Source organism: Chlorocebus sabaeus, chromosome 10 (assembly GCF_047675955.1).
Source record: "Chlorocebus sabaeus isolate Y175 chromosome 10, mChlSab1.0.hap1, whole genome shotgun sequence".
NCBI classification, from domain to species: domain Eukaryota; kingdom Metazoa; phylum Chordata; class Mammalia; order Primates; family Cercopithecidae; genus Chlorocebus; species Chlorocebus sabaeus.
In genome coordinates this window covers 109,956,480-109,973,190 of record NC_132913.1, presented here as the reverse complement: position 1 = coordinate 109,973,190, position 16,711 = coordinate 109,956,480, and the positions used below count along the sequence as shown (strand labels likewise).

The 16,711-nt window shown below is 43.1% G+C and overlaps 1 protein-coding gene across 1 annotated transcript in view; it reads right to left on the bottom strand.

Annotated features, from left to right (window-relative positions):
• SGPP2 (sphingosine-1-phosphate phosphatase 2) overlaps positions 1–16,711 on the bottom strand; it is a 141,473-nt gene that overhangs the window by 86,194 nt on the left and 38,568 nt on the right. The window contains exon 2 of the mRNA XM_007966440.3: positions 721–879. Within this exon, the coding sequence (XP_007964631.2) occupies positions 721–879 (159 nt within the window). The remainder of the gene's footprint in view (positions 1–720; positions 880–16,711) is intronic.

Sequence of the window (16,711 nt, the reverse complement as noted above, 5' to 3'; positions counted from 1 at the left end):
AGGATGCATTTCATACCCCTCTGTGGGTCCTTAGAAAGGTCCTTTCTTCTCTGGTCATCACTTACGCCCTCTCCTACTTTGATCTACCCTTGGGAAAGTATATCTCAAGGTACACAAAATCACAGGTTTGGTTTTTGCAGATAAAACATGTTGTTTTCAGAACAGTAAGAGATAAGCCTGGCCAAGATGGCAAAACCCCGTCTCTACTAAAAATACAAAAATAACCGGGCGTGGTGGTGCACGTCTGTAGTCCCAGCTACTCGGGAGGCTGAGGCAGAAGAATCGCTTGAACCTGGGGGGCACCTGACCTCAGGTGATCCGCCCACCCGGCCTTTAGTTTAGGTTAACTTTGAAGCAAGGATGATAATAGTTCCTCCCTAAAACTGGTCCTCTCCCTGCTGGGGGATGAAAACCGCCTTTGTAAGACTAAGGAAAGGCCACAAGATTAGAATTTTGGAAAAGGCCTGAATTCTGCGAAGAGGTAGGCACAAAGGACAACCAGCCACTGTCCCCCAGCTTGCCTTGCTACAATTCCCTTACTGCTCAGGGAACACAAGTTGTGTTCCGAATTTTTCCAAAGTAAATTAGGCGACAAATCCAACTCTAAGTGGTAAAACAAAACAAAACAAAACAAACAAACAAAAAACATATTTGCAAAGTACTTGAATATCAAAGGAAGCAGTCATTAAGCATCAGTTAATGAGTAGTGGTAATACTTACAACCCATATGATGATCAACCTTCTGGATAAATAAGGGTCAATATTCCAGTGAGTGAATGGAAGAAACGTGATGTAGAACACTTCTTGGCCCAAAGCAGCTGAAATTTGGAATAGGTAATAGTAGAAATAATTCTTCACGACGTACTTCTGTACATAAGCCTAAAAGACAAAAGTTAGAGGACTCTGTGAGTTCATGCAGTATGTCAAGTTTTAAACATCTCTGTCCAAAACTCACAGGTCTCAATTGCCAAGACGCTGCCTCCTCTCCCGTTATGTTATTAAGGTATCGTTACTGTCACTGAACACTTTTTCAACCTCAGTTTATTCAAACAAACACAGAGGCTGTGATATTTTTGTAAAATCAAATAAGTTATATCCAAGACAGAAGTACCAGGAGAAGACACACCAAAAAAAAGCCAAAAACTTTTTCTTGTATATGCAGAAAGCTAGAAACGTGGAGAAAGTCAACTCTGTTAGGACATTATATGGGTCTCTGCAATAGGGAGAGTAATGCTTCCCTCAAAGATTTCGATGTCCTAAATCCTAGAACTGAATATATTACCTTACAGGGCAAAAGAGACTTCAAATATGCAATTAGTGATCTTTCTATTTTCAAATTTGCATTGATACATAATGATTGTACACATTATGAGGCACATGTAATATTTTCATCCATACATACAACACATAGTGATCAGTCAGGGTACTTCAGATGTCTGTCACCTCAAACACTTATCATTTCTTTGTGCTGGGAACATTTCAGATATTTTCTAGCTATTCTGAAATACACAATAACTTCTCTTTTTTTTTGTTTTTTGAGACAGAGTTTCGCTCTTGTTGCCTAGGGAGTGCAATGGCATGATCCCAGCTCACCACAACCTCTGCCTCCCGGGTTTAAGTGATTCTCCTGCCTCAGCCTACCGAGTAACTGGGATTACAGGCATGTGCCACCACACCCAGCTAATGTTGTATTTTTTTTTTTTTTTTTTTTGAGACGGAGTCTCGCTCTGTCGCCCAGGCTAGAGTGCAGTGGCCGGATCTCAGCTCACTGCAAGCTTCGCCTCCCGGGTTTACGCCATTCTCCTGCCTCAGCCTCCCGAGTAGCTGCGACTACAGGCGCCCGCCACCTCGCCCAGCTAGTTTTTTTTTTGTATTTTTTAGTAGAGACGGGGTTTCACTGTGTTAGCCAGGATGGTCTCGATCTCCTGACCTCGTGATCCGCCCGTCTCGGCCTCCCAAAGTACTGGGATTACAGGCTTGAGCCACCGCGCCCGGCCTAATGTTGTATTTTTAGTAGACATGGGGTTTCTCCATGTTGGTCAGGCTGGTCTTGAACTCCCGACCTCAGGTGATCCACCCACCTCAGCCTCCCAAAGTGCTGGGATTACAGATGTAAGCCACCACGCCCGGCCCGACAATAACTTATTCTTAACTGTAGTCACCCTACTGTGCTGTCGAACACTATAACTTATATCTTCTAATTGTGTATTTGTATGCATTAAACAATCTCTCTTTATCCCCTCTCCTTCCCAGCCTCAAATTAATAATCTTGAGGTGGGGAGATTAGTCTAGATTTTCTGGGTGGGCTCAACCTAATCACAAGGATTTTTTTTTTTTTTTTTTTTTTTTAGAAATGGAAGGAGGAGGCAGAATGGTCAAGGTCAGAGAACCATTTGAAGATGCTAAGCTGCTGGCTTTGATGATGGAGAGAGTAGCCATGAGTCAAGGAATCTGGATAGCAGCCTCTAGGAGCTGGAAGAAAGCAAGGAGTCAGATTCTTCCCTCCAGCCTCCAGAAGAAATACCACGCAGCTGACACCTTCATTTTGGCTAAATAAGATCCACTTTGGACTTCTGACCTATAAGAGAATAAATCTGAAACTGCTTTTGCAAAGATTATGAAAGAGAAGAAGTCTAGCCTGGCTGACTCTATCTTGCTTCTAGCCTCACAGGCTGGCTGTAATTGCTCACTCCTAGGCATAGGCCAGGCTACCCATGGGAGGAATTTAGGTTAGTTTAATTTTGTTTATTTTTTATTTTTTGTTTGTTTCTTTTTTTGAGACAGAGTCTCGCTTTGCACCTTGGAGTGCAATGACACTATCTTGGCTCACCGCAACCTCTGCCTTCCAGGTTCAAGTGACTCTCCTGCCTCAGTCTCTGAAGTAACTGAGACTACAGAAGTGCACCACCACACCCGGCTTATTTCTGTATTTTTAGAGAGATGCGGTCTCACGAAGTTGTCCAGGCTTATCTCCAACTCCTGACCTCAGGTAATCTGCCTGCCTTGGCCTTTAGTTTAGGTTAACTTTGAAGCAAGGATGATAACAGTCCCTCCATAAAACTGGTCTGCTCCCTGTTGGGGGATGAAAACCACCTTTGTAAGACTAATGAAAGGCCACAATATTAGAATTTTGGGAGAGGCCTGAATTCTGCTAAGACATAGGCATAGTTAAAGGACAACCAGCCATTGTCCCCCAGCTTATGTTTCTACAATTCCTTTATTGCCCAGGAGTCATGTGACCAGAGGTCACAAGGTTTGTAACTTCCCCAATTGCTCCTGTATCGTCATCATCGTCATATAACATCAGTATCGCAGAACCTAAGATTTGTCTTTTGAGATGTTTTCCAGACTTTTGCATTCTGGTGACCAACTGACTCTACCTGGACCCATGATGACTCATGACTCCACTGGTCCTGTGGCCCCCACCCAGAGGCTGATGGGAGTAATAAACTCTCGTCTGCCACTTGGCTAGCTGGCCCTGCGTTAATTAAATTCTTTCTCAACTGCAATACAACTGTCTCAGTGAATTGGTTTTATTTGTGCAGCAAGAAGAACCCATTGGGAGATTACAAATTTGCATTTTAAGCCACTAAGTTTGTGGTAATTTGTCACAGCAGCAATAGATAACTAATACAAAGATGTTAGAAAAATCACTTGCCTCTGAACTTTATAAATTCACCTTTTAAACGGGTCTAATGAAGTTAACCCATCATAATGATGGTTTGAGAAACACTTAGTAGAAAGTACACACGAGACCTGTTAAAATGCATTCTCAGTTTTCAACATCCTTTTCTTCCTGCTTATCCTGGTAGTGGGCAGAAAAGAAAGACTTAGGGAGTTAAAACAGAAAATCAGCAATCTAGTAAAAAATATGGTAAACACCTTTACATTATGGTATGTTAACAACTTAAAAAACAAAACGTAGTCACCCTGTTACATGAAACTAAAAAGTAGAATTTTAATGCTACTTAAGGTAGTCATAAACTTTATAAAATAAAATCAAAGCAAAATGCCAACACTAAAACAGGAGAGAAAAAGAGGCATCACTGTTACAGGGAGATTTTTCTCAAGACTCTTGGAGATCTGGATTTTTGTTTTGTTTTACTCTACACAAAGTCCGAGGTTCTTGAATCCCAGGGGATTTCAGAGAACAAGTTATGTTTGTTTATGTATTTATTCTGTAAATATTCATTCTGTGCCTATGATGTCCAGCACCTGTGCTAAGTGCTAAGCATATTTGGAAGAGCCAGGTGTGATGTCTGTTTCAACAAGCTCTTATGGGAGAAGGGGGGAAGAGTACAATTTGGAGAAATAAATTTTTAAAGGATCATTGTTGTATTTAAGGCCTTAAAAAAGGCTGAGAGTACTTTTATACTTGAGAAGTAAAAAAAAAAAAAAAAAAAAAAATGACCTTGGAAACTGCAAGAACATAACTGTACTTGACACTATTGGCTATCAAGTATGCATTCCTCTTTTACCTCCCTAAGAGGTTCGCAGTTTTGTTCCAGCATCTCTACCTCCCCCACACAGCCCTGAGGGAAAGCTGACACTGCTCTCTGGGAATGGATCTAGATTCATCCAAAGGAGTCATGAAAAGCATAAGAATTCAGTCTCAAGCCGAGCAGTGCACAGGACTACCGGGAGACAGTTACTGGTCAGGGGTAAGTACGTGTAATCTAAAAAGGGGTCTCCCATCAGGGATAAACTTTACTTCCAAGTGAATTCGAATGAAAGAGAATGGTAATACATCCATCCTAAACAGGAATGCCAATAATGCACAAATGAATTAGATAAGGAAGTGTATAGTTTCACCTCTCTGCTAAGATATCATGGTTGCATTTGCAAAACAAGGACAAGGGTCTGAGACAAATAAGTGACAAAAGCCTCTCTCTAGAGTGGAATCATGAACTGCCTGAGGTAAGGACTAATCTCTGCAGGTTCTGTGTACAAATATACAATCCAATAGGCCTGACCTTAAGGCACACCCTATAAAGAGCTCCTCTTTAGCCCACCAGCTACCAGATACACCTGGTAATCTTTCCAGCTTTGAATCTTTACAAGGATAAATTTTGCCAGACTGTAACAAACCCCTCGCTGGTATCATTTCATGACACCCAAGTGTTATATGACATGATAAGTACTCAGCAACAATCATTTCCCTACTCTAGAGATCCACCGGAGACCACGTTCAATATCTTAATCCTAGTAAACAATTGAAAAGACCACCAAAAATGACAGCAAACTGCTTTAGCGCTACATATCACTAACTAACATCTTTAGATAGGCTTTTTTACAATCTCTCAGGAATTTGTTTTTTGAGGAAAAAGCTAACTATTCTCTAACTCTTCTCAGGAACAGAATAACCAAAGGTGAAGTTTAAAATATCAGCATATATAGATGACACCTCAAGGATTTCTTAGATAACTTCTCTGTATACATGATTGAATAGCTTGAGAGCCAATACTTCCCTTTAAATTCTTGGGGGCTTATAAAACAATGGTCAGGCCTCTGAGCCCAAGCCAAGCCATCGCATCCCCTGTGACTTGCACATATATATACACGCCCAGATGGCCTGAAGTAACTGAAGAATCACAAAAGAAGTGAAAATGCCCTGCCCCGCCTTAACCGATGACATTCCACCACAAAAGAAGTGAAAATGGCCGGTCCTTGCCTTAAGCGATGACATTATCTTGTGAAATTCCTCTTCCTGGGTCATCCTGGCTCAAAAAGCTCCCCCACTGAGCACCTTGTGACCCCCACCCCTGCCCACCAGAGAACAAACCCCCTTTGACTATAATTTTCCTTTACCTACCCAAATCCTATAAAACGGCCCTACCCTTATCTCCCTTCGCTGACTCCCTTTTCGGACTGGACTTAGCCCGCCTGCACCCAGGTGATTAAAAGCTTTATTGCTCACACAAAGCCTGTTTGGTGGTCTCTTCACATGGACATGCATGACAACAACATGTACTTGTCTTTTTAATTTTATTTTTAAATGTTTCTTTAGATTCTGGGATACATGTGCAGAATGTGCAGGTTTGTTACATAAGTATGCATGTGCCATGGTGGTTTGCTGCACCTATCAACCCATCATCTAGGTTTTGTTTTTTTTTGTTGTTTTTTTTTTTTGTTTTGAGATGGAGTCTTGCTCTGTCGCCCAGGCTGGAGTGCTGGAGTGCAGTGGCGTGATCTCGGCTCACTGCAAGCTCCGCCTCCCGGGTTCACGCCATTCTCCTGCCTCAGCCTCCGGAGTAGCTGGGACTACTGCTACGCCTGGCTAATTTTTTGTATGTTTTAGTAGAGACAGGGTTTCACCATTATCTAGGTTTTAAGCTCCGCATGCATTAGCTATTTGCCCTGATACTCTCCCTCCCCTTGTCCCCCACACCCTGACAGGCCCCGGTGTGTGATGTTCCCCTTCCTGTGTCCATGTATTTTCATTGTTCAACTCCCCCTTATGAGTGAGAACATGTGGTGTTTGGTTTTCTGTTTCTGTGTTAGTTTGCTGAGAATGATGGCTTCCAGCTTCATCTATGTCGCTGCAAAGAACATGAACTCATTCTTTTTTAAGGCTGCATGGTATTCCATGGTATATATGTACCACATTTTCTTTATCTAGTCAGTCATTGATGGGAATTTGGGTTTGTTCCAAGTCTTTGCTATTGTAAATAATGCTGCACTAAAACATAAAACAACACATATTTGTCTTTTTTAGAAGAAGAGTTTCCTTTGTAGTAAATCTCATTGTGTGTGACTTCAATACATCTTTGGAAATAGTAGGAATTTCAGTTCCAGTGTGTGTTGGTCTCACTGGGAACAATTAGAGAAGGAAGAAATGGTGGTTAGAAATGGTAGGTAAAATAGAATGCTAGAGAAGAGAGGAGCAAAAGCTGAGAGCAATGAAACCAAGTTCCAGAATAGTACCTGTAGTCCCAGCCACTCTGGAGGCTGAGGCAGAGAATTGAAACCTGGAGAGGCGGAGGTTGCAGTGAGGTGAGATTGCACCACTGCAGCCTGGGCAACAGAGCGAGACTCTATCTCAAAAAAAAAAAAAAAAAAAAAAAAGAAAGAAAGAAAGAGAGAAAATGCTTCTTAGCATGCATCTCATCTGTCACACAGCAAATGAAGACGTGTCTGACAAACAAGAAATGATAAAATGAAAATTACCCACATACCCATTATTACTAGCTGCAAAATGTCACTGATACTCCTCATGAGTGGTTCTTATTTATTGGTTTACTTTTCTGAAAGCTTTTTTTTTTAAAAAAAGGGTTTTCCTAGGGCTCCTTATTATCTCAGGCTCCCAACCCCATATTCCCTTTTAGGTCGTAAATTCTTTAAATGCACATTCTTCTAAAATGGGATTTTTCAGCCATTTCACCTTGTTGCAGAAGAGCTACTCTATCTTGCTGATATTGGAGTATTCAGCGTCGTGTGCAAGGCTACCTTCAATGTATAAATAAACCAGGGAAGAAGGGGAGGCATGCAGATTGACTGCATGGTGGAAGAAAAAGAACACTGAGAATGTATGACTTACTGACTAAGCTCTGCCAATGAACACCTGAACAGCGCTTTGCTTTCCAAACACACACAAAGGAGTCCTAAATGCAAATGAAATATACCCAGGTCAGTGCCACTGGATATAATAAGGGCTGATCCAGACAGCAGCGGAGCGAATGCCCAGCAGACTTGGCAGCCAGCCCAGCTTTAGAGCTTTCAAAGGAGGTAACAAGAAATAGCTTTCAGTCAAAACAACGTGTGACCTTGGGGGAGTCAATTTGCCTTTCTGAGCCTCAACAGCCTCAACTGCAAAGAATGCAAATCCTTCTAATGGAGAAGGATTAGCTCAGTTGCTTTTTAATGTACAATTTTTTTTTTTTTTTTACAAGGAAGGAAAGGCTCATTAAATAAAATGTTACCCTAGGGCCTACTATATAAAATAAGATAAGGTTTAAAGTATTATACTAATTGGCTGAAAGTGAAGAATGGTCCACCAAACTTCTATCTGAGGCCAGCTCCACCTCACCCCACGACAACCCCATGCTCCAGTCCTTCTCTGGAGGGGCATCCTCTCAGAGCAGAGCAGTTCAGTAACCAGTCTGAAAATCACTGATCTCAACCTCTTCCAGACCCCAGATATCACCTTCCTGTAATTAACTTTTGGTCTCGAGTACACAGGCTATAGCTATTCTGACCTTGAGGTCTTTAAAGAATTTGATCAACTGTAGACCAATGTCATTGCAAGGTCATATTACTTCCTCTTTTTCCTTTTTTCAGATTAGAGCTGTAAATATACATTTTCTTCCAAAGGTCACGTCTAAGATACTCCACCACTTCAACAGAGCCAGGAGGTCACATCTGGGCGGGGCGGGGGATGGTAATCTGCAACTCTAAGCCATCCAGTTTAATTGGAAGCGGCAGAAAGAGCTTGTTCTCCGGGGCTGAGAGAGATAAAATCTACACAGGGTACAACTCAGTCTTATTTTAAATAATGTTAAGATCCAAAACTCTTTTACAGAACACACCAAGAAGCAGCCTTCCCTCCACAGTGGCTTTGCTTTTGGAGTTTTGCAGACTGACTAGAAGGAAGCAAATGAAATGAATATGGAGTGAGCTGACCTGGCCAGCAGGGAAGAGGGAAGGCCTAGGGGAGAGGGAAACAGATGCCGGAGGCGAAGTGTCTCAGATTGAACTCAGGCTGCCTACGCTTCCTACCTGGATAATTTCACATAAATGACTTAATCTCCCTGAGCTTCAGCTTCCTCACCTGCAAATGGGAATAATAATAGTCCATAGCACACAGAGACTTTGGGAGGATGAAACAAGATCGTGTTGATGATGTGCGCAGGGTACTCAAATCAGAGCAGGCAAAGAAATGTCTCAATAGGACATGGCTGCTGCTGCTGCTGCTGATGGATGGTGGAGACAGTAGCAGTGAGGATTCTAGAAAGCACTTCCCAATTGTAATATGCATCCGAATGACCTTGGCATCTTGTTAATGAGCAGATTTTGATGTAACTGACCTGGGGCAGGGGTGAGACTTCTCAGGAGCGCAGGTGATGCTGATGTTGCCCTGTTGCTGGCTCATGGACCTCACTGTGAGCAGCTTTAGGATCAAGAACACCTCAGTGAAGGGTTTTTCAACACAAAAGTAAGGCTCTCAGATTTAATCCTCAGGATTAGAGGATGTCTCAACTGGCATTAAGAGAGTAAGTAACATGATCCAGGTGATAGATTAAAATGCCGGTGACAAACCAGAGGGGAACAGTGAGCAGATTCCATGGAGGATCCTGCAACAGTCCACACACAGGAACTGAGTCCAGACAAGCACCTCAACACTAGAAAGTACCAAAGGCAAAGCACGGGTAAGACATGCCCCCCGAGACAGCAGCCTGATCAAATGACGGATTGATGATGCCGAAAGAAATACGCTACCGCGCTTCTTGCCTTGATTTGAGAGGGGTTTACATAAATACTGGAACAACAAATTAGAAATTAGTTAAGAAGGAGTAACGAAGTTTGAAAGCCTTTCCTAACTTCTCAGAGCATCACAATACCAAAAAGACCAAACCATGTTTTCCTAAGAAGGACTTTTGCACTATTGTCAGAATCCTGGCTTAGAAACAGGTTTCTCAGGCCTTTGCAGGGAACATCTGCCATTATATTTTCTGAAAATAAAAACTAAAAGGGGAGAAGCTCATTAAGATCAATGGTTTCTGAAAATTCTAAACTTTTTTTTTTTTTTTAACCCAACCTGGCTAGGAAATTGTCATTTTTAGCTACATCTGGAATAACCTACATTTGACCTAAATAGACCTACACACTCATTCTCATCAGCTTCTGAGGGTTGTCACATGTCACATGCTTGTCTGAGATCATTCTCAAGGTAGGCCTGAACATCTTTGGGTGCTTGGGATTGTGGATGGTGACAGGAATCAGTCTATGGTCTGTGAATTGATAGCCATTTATGAAGACCAGGGCTTCCTCCAAAAAATTCCTTCCAAGGTTGGAGTGATGTCCCCGAAGGGAGATTAAGGACTAGAACTCTACATTGTCTTGTTCGCTGATTTTTTTTTTTTTTTGAGACGGATTCTCGCTGTGATGCCCAGGCTGGAGTGCAATGGTGCAAACTTAGCTCACTGCAACTTCTGCTTCCCAGGTTTAAGTGATTCTCCTGCCTTAGCCTCCTCCCCAGTAACCGGAACTACAAGATGCACCACCACGCCTGGATAAGTTTTTGTATTTTCAGTAGAGAGAGGGTTTCACCATATTGGCCAGGCTGGTCTCAAACTCCTGACCTCAAGTGATCCGCTCGCCTCGGCCTCCCAAAGTGCTGTGATTATAGGGGCGATACACTGCTCCCAGCCTTTGTTAGCTGATTCTTATACTCAGTGTACTTTCAGCCAGAATTTCAAATCTGTAGCCTAGAGACAAGCAAAGGCAAATCTTGAGAAATTTGGTGCTTCTTTTAACAGAACCTATCCCTTAAAGTTTTTATTCCACTGCCCCTTTCTGAAAGACTGGGCTTTGGCAGCATGCCATCACATACCACAGAGATGGAATCGCTGAAAAATAAACACTCCCTCCAAGTTAGTAGAAGACACCAACTAGCATGTTAACACACCAGGTACACACTAAGCAATGCCCAACATTTAAAAAAAAATTGAAGGCCAGGCGCAGTGGCTCACATCTGTAATCCCAGCACTTTGGGAGGCCGTGGCAGGGAGATCATGAGGTCAGGAGATCGAGACCATCCTGGCTAACACGGTGAAATGCTGTCTCTACTAAAAATACAAAAAATTAGCCAAGTGTGGTGGCATACACCTGTAGTCCCAGCTACTTGGGAAGCTGAGGCAAGAGAATCGCTTGAACCTGGGAGGTGGAGGTTGCAGTGAGCCGAGATTGCACCACTGTACTCCAGCCTGGGTGACAGAGCGAGACTCCATCTAAAAAAAATTTAAAGAGTTGTAAACAGCAAAGTTTTTCCAAACAGGGGTCATGTCTACATAGAACATTCATTCACTGTGTATGCTTCAGTGATGTAAGGTTGACAATAAACAAGACTATTTTTAACTATTATTTTTAAGTAGAGGCACAGTCTCACTATGTTGCTCAGGCTGGTCTTGAACTCCTGGCTTCAAGCAATCCTCCTCCTTTGGCCTCCCAAAGTGCTGGGATTTCAGGCATAAGCTACCACACCCAGCTAGCAAGACTACTTCATTTAGCAATAAGTGCTATGATGAAATTAAAGCAGGATAATGGGCTACAAAGTGATCTACGTGTGTCTGGGGATGCTCGCCACAGAGGAGCCGTTTGAGCTAGGCCCTGGATAAGGAGAGGCGTTGGTTCTTTGGGGGTCTGCAGGTCAGAGAGAGAACCCTTAGTGAAAGGCCCCGAGCAGGAGGCAGCTCTGCTTGCTGGGACACGTGTGAAAGAGACAGAGAGGAGATGATGTCAACAGCAGACGTGAAACCCAGCCCAGACTTGGGACTGAGGCTGGAAGGAGCAGAAAGCCACAGGAGGGTTTTAAATGGGAGCACAGCTGGATTTACTCTGGTAAGACTAAAACAAATTTCGGCTCTGAAACAATGGGATGAAGCTCTGCTTTACTTCTTTTGTTTTTTGATTTCTTAAACTTGGTGAGAAAATATCATTAATTCCCAGTTCTGAACTTAAAAGCCACTGGGGTGAAATGGCATCATTTCTACCATGAGGGAGACCTGTGGTGCCCTGAATTCACAAATCTATTTGCTAACCTGGCCCTGTCACTTTTAATTACTCGCATTTTTTTTTTTAAAGAGAATCAAGGCTTTCCAACCTATAAAGAAAATTAAATGATGATTACTCAGGAAGCCTAAGAAAGATGGACAGTGTCCCTTGAAGGAGAAAACAGAAGGAACAAAAATGCACAAGGGTTTCTTCTTTCATCTTCAAATGCAGATAGAATTACAAGTTGGGTGATCTAGCTGATGTCTAAGCAGCACTCAGGTGATTAAAATTTCAGGATGGTGAGACTGCACGTCAATAAAATGTAAGGACAACTTCTTGGAGTCAGAGAGCTTGATAGGGAACTGCACACTCATCACTGTCACCCGCATACTGGGCGTTCGTCGGGATCCCTCTGCTGTGTCCAACGATAAGAGGGTGGGCTGAGGGGACTGAGGCCAATGTGGCTTTCATTTTACAGTGGAATTTCAGTTGTAGTCTTTTACACAATTTGAACTGTTTTCCTCTTGATAATCTATCATATTTCAGCTCATCCTCTGAACATCTAATATCTTTTCTTCCTTTTCCTCAAGGTGAACCAGGACTACAAATTAAGAAATTCTTGAAATTGTGAGACAGTGACCCATGGTGGCAACAATGCTCTTCTTGACTCTAGAAAAGGGTCTTGTAACTAGAAAAAACACTGCCTCATCATCACTTAAAACCCTGTGCCTGGGCTGGGTGCAGTAGCTCACACCTGTAATTCCAGCTCTTTGGGAGGATGAGGTAGGAGGATCGCTTCAGGCCAGGAGTTTGAGAACAGCCTGGGAAACATAGTGAGACCTGTCTCTACAAAAAAATTAAAAAATTAGCCAGGTACGGTGGCACACACCTGTGGTCCCAGCTATTTGGGAGGTTGAGGCGAGAGAATTGTTTGAGCCTGGGTGGTGGAGGCTGCAGTGAGCCATGACCGTACCACTGCACTCCAGCATGGGCAAGAGAGTGAGACCCTGTCTCAAGAAAGCAAAAAACAAAAGACCTCTGTACTTGAAGGACACAGCATTTGCTTAGGAACCAAATCTGGGCATAGCATAAGGAGAGGGTTAGAAGCGAGCCTTTATCTGGATAGGACAGCAATGTGCAGTCATCATTTCAGAGACCAGGGATGTGAGCTTCTGCTAGAGAATTTCTTCCACAGACAATAAGAGGAACTGGCATCGATACAAAGAACAGAAATAACCACTGCCGTTTTGAAAGAGGGTGGGAGAGCCAGCCGCCCTTTAAATAATCAAAATGTCTTAAGAACTTAACTGTTTTTCAAAACATCTTGGATCCGCTAAAACCTGAAACACATTGAACCGAACATTTTTCCATTTAATTGTTAAGTCCTTGTATGTGCGGGGGGCATTCGGCAGGCAGATGTTTCTGATTCATTTACATTAACTTATCAAGATGATGTTTGGAAGAGCTGTATGATGTTCGAGAAGGAGTGTTATAAACTTCAGTTTACTTATTTCCATCCAGGCACTTCCCCTCACCCCAACACACACGTACAGGATTCAGAACTTGGGAGGGTTGATTCGGTCTATCCTAACCTGGCAGCGTGTCCTCACCCATCCCTACCTCCCTTCAAAACACATTTTCTGAAGCATTAAAACACATGGCCAAAATGTAAGGAAGTTATTCAGGCACATGCAAAGTTTTTTCTTTGATAATCTTTTATGTACCAAGATTTTAAAAGCAAATAGGTAAATCACAAAAAACACAAAACTGAAGTCTGACAAATTTATCACCGAAGTCAAGGTGGTTTTATCCAAGGGCTTTCCCGCTTCCCTCTTTATTTATTTGGGCTAAATGGGCACGAAATGTTTAGCTTGGAATTTTCCTTCAAGACAGTCATATTAGTAGGTGCATGCGTACATGGAGAAGGAGGCTGAAGCAAAACGGTATCTTCATGCTACCCCTCCATTTCTTTCTTTCGTTTTTTTTTTTTTTTTAAATAGAGACAGGGTCTCATTCTGTAGCCCAGACTGGGCTGAATTCTCAAGAGACCCTTCTGTGGCACCATGACCGACTATATCTTTTTTTTTTTGAGATGGAGTCTCGCTCTGTCACCCAGGCTGAAGTGCAGTGGCCAGATCTCAGCTCACTGCAAGCTCCGCCTCCTGGGTTTACGCCATTCTCCTGCCTCAGTCTCCTGAGTAGCTGGGACTACAGGCGCCTGCCACCTCGCCCAGCTAGTTTTTTGTATTTTTTAGTAGAGACGGGATTTCACCGTGTTAGCCAGGATGGTCTCGATCTCCTGACCTCGTGATCCGCCTGTCTCGGCCTCCAAAAGTGCTGGGATTACAGGCTTGAGCCACCGCGCCCGGCCTGTATCTTTTTTTAATATTTTTTAGAGACAGGGCCTTACTATGTTCTTGAACTCCTGGCCTCAAGCAATCCTCCTGCCTCCCAAAATGCTGGGATTACAGGCTGCTATGCTCAGTCTCTTCCCCATTTCTTGAATCCAGCCCTTTGCTTTTCAGAGCTCTAAAGGAATCCAAGATGGTAAAGACAGGGCTTGGGAAGGATTTTCCTTTCTTGATGCATCCCAGTCCCTGGGGTGACTGCAGACATGTGGTAGTGGATATCCGTGATTAGGCAGGGATGGAACAGACTAAGTGGGGACAGAATGGAAGGGGGAGGACATTTTGCCGAGAGAGTCTCGCCGTCTCCTCACACCTCCTAAAGTCTTGTCTACACCAGGAATTCTTGAGAAGTTTCATCAATTTCCGTCACATTTTCAAACTGTAGTTCCCCAATGGGAGGCTGTCACTGAGGAAGTTTAGAGCCATTCGTCACAATAATAAACTCAGGAAAAGCTTTGAAGTTGGGTGCACACACATGAAAGAACATTAAGAAGAAAACCCTGCTGGGTGGGAACAATGGTCCTTCCCACCCAGACTGCCTCCAACCCTGCTTGCTTTGTGCTCTGAGAATTTTTTTTGTTTCTTTTTCTGATTATCTGATTATCAGATTATCAATTTTTTTTTCTGATTAACCTGTTTTACTTGAGAACATCATAGAAGTTCAAAAACTATATAAAAATAAAATCAAAACTGCCATTGTTCCACCCCTCAGATAATCCTCTGGAACACTCCCTGTGGTCTCTTTACTATGCATAATTGTGAGTGCAAGTGGTGGTATGTATCTTAATGAAATTGTGATTGTCATTAAGATGGAAAATCTTAAATTTTAAAGCATTATTACATTGTGAGCGTTTCTCTAGGTCCCTAAATATTATTTCAGACCATTCTTTTGACTGAGCTTAGCTTTTCACCTGTTTAGATCCAGTTTTGCTGCGTTTCACTTCCTCATCCACCCATTCTCACAGGAGATCCAGCAGCTGACCCCGACAGCAAACAAGCCCATCGGATGACCAGTGTTGACGTGAGCATGAATCTTGTCACCCAAGAGTCTTCTAACTCCCTGCTTACTCCCTGCTCATTTCTGCTCTAACATGAGTCTTGTCACCCAAGAGCCTTTCTAGTTCCCTACTCACTTCTGCTGGGTGCATGGAGACCCCATCCCCACGGACCTCTCTTTACCCTGCTCATTCCTTAACCTGACCAAATAAGCATCTGTGTTGACCATGTTCCCTGCCACCACCTGCTTGAATTTCTTGGGCTTACGATGTTTGCTTATGTTGTTTTCCTGAGGACCCAAGATCTCCCTGCTATGTTTTGTAAAAGCTTCAAGCATACCCTTCAAGGCCTCTCAAGGGCCACAGCTCAGAGATACACTGCTGAAGAAATAAAGAATGACTTGGGGACAGGCATGACTCATGACGGTCACTGTGTTGAGGCAGAGGGACCATCCCCTAACCCATCTCACACAGGTAAAGCCAAGTCCTGTATAATTTGGAAGTCACAGGGGTTTTACACAAGCTGGAGACTTCCTTTGTTGGCTCCAGCCAGCTCTGGTTGAGATAAATGAATATGAACAGAACCTGAGAGCAGGTCCGCAACCCCTGGGCCATGGACTGGTCCCATTAGGAACCAGCAGGAGATGAGCAGAGGACAAGCGAGCATTACCACTTGTGCTCCACCTCCTGTCAGATCAGTGGCCCCATTAGATTCTCATAGGAGCACGAACCCTATTGTGAACTGCACATGCGAGGGATCTAGGTTGTGCACTTCTTATGAGAATCTAATGCCTGATGATCTGTCACTGTCTCCCATCACCTTTAGATGGGACTATCCAGTTGTAGGAAAACAAGCTCAGGGCTCCCACTGATTCTACGTTACGCTGAGTTATATAATTATTTCAATATATTAATATATTACAATGTAATAATAATAGAAATAAAGTGCACAATAAAGGCAACGTGCTTGAATCATCCTAAAACCATCCCCCCACCTGCCCAGTCCATGGAAAAACTGTCTTCCATGAAACTGGTCTCTGATGCCAAAAAGGCTGGGTACTGCTGCATAAGAGGGTCTGGGTGTCATCACCAGCCTTGGGACCAACACTGGACCTGCCAGGTAACTCTGGGGAAGTCTGAACTTATAACTTCACCTTGCAGTGGGTACAACACCAGCTTCTTTACTAGGGCATTTGGAAGAGGAAATGGAGTTGCTTATGTAAATCACATGCTACCCCATCAGGCACACAGCATGTGTTCAATAAATGGCCATTGTATTTGCATTATTTCTATTAACAATGTAAATCACAAGACAATGTCAAAAGAAAGTCCAGTTGGAGTAGAACACAGAGGAGAGAAAGATGGTAAAAAGATTCCACAAACAGCCAAATGTGGTGGCTCATGCCTATAATCTCAGCACTTTGGAAGGCGGGAGAAGTGCTTGAGCCCGGGGGTTCAATGCTGCAGTGAGCTGTTACCATGCCACTGCACTCCAGCTTGGGCAACAGAGTGAGATCCCATCTCTAAATTAATTAACTAATTTAAAGAGTTTTTTTTTAAAGCATCATGAAGGAAGAGGAAAGGAATTCACCCTGGAAG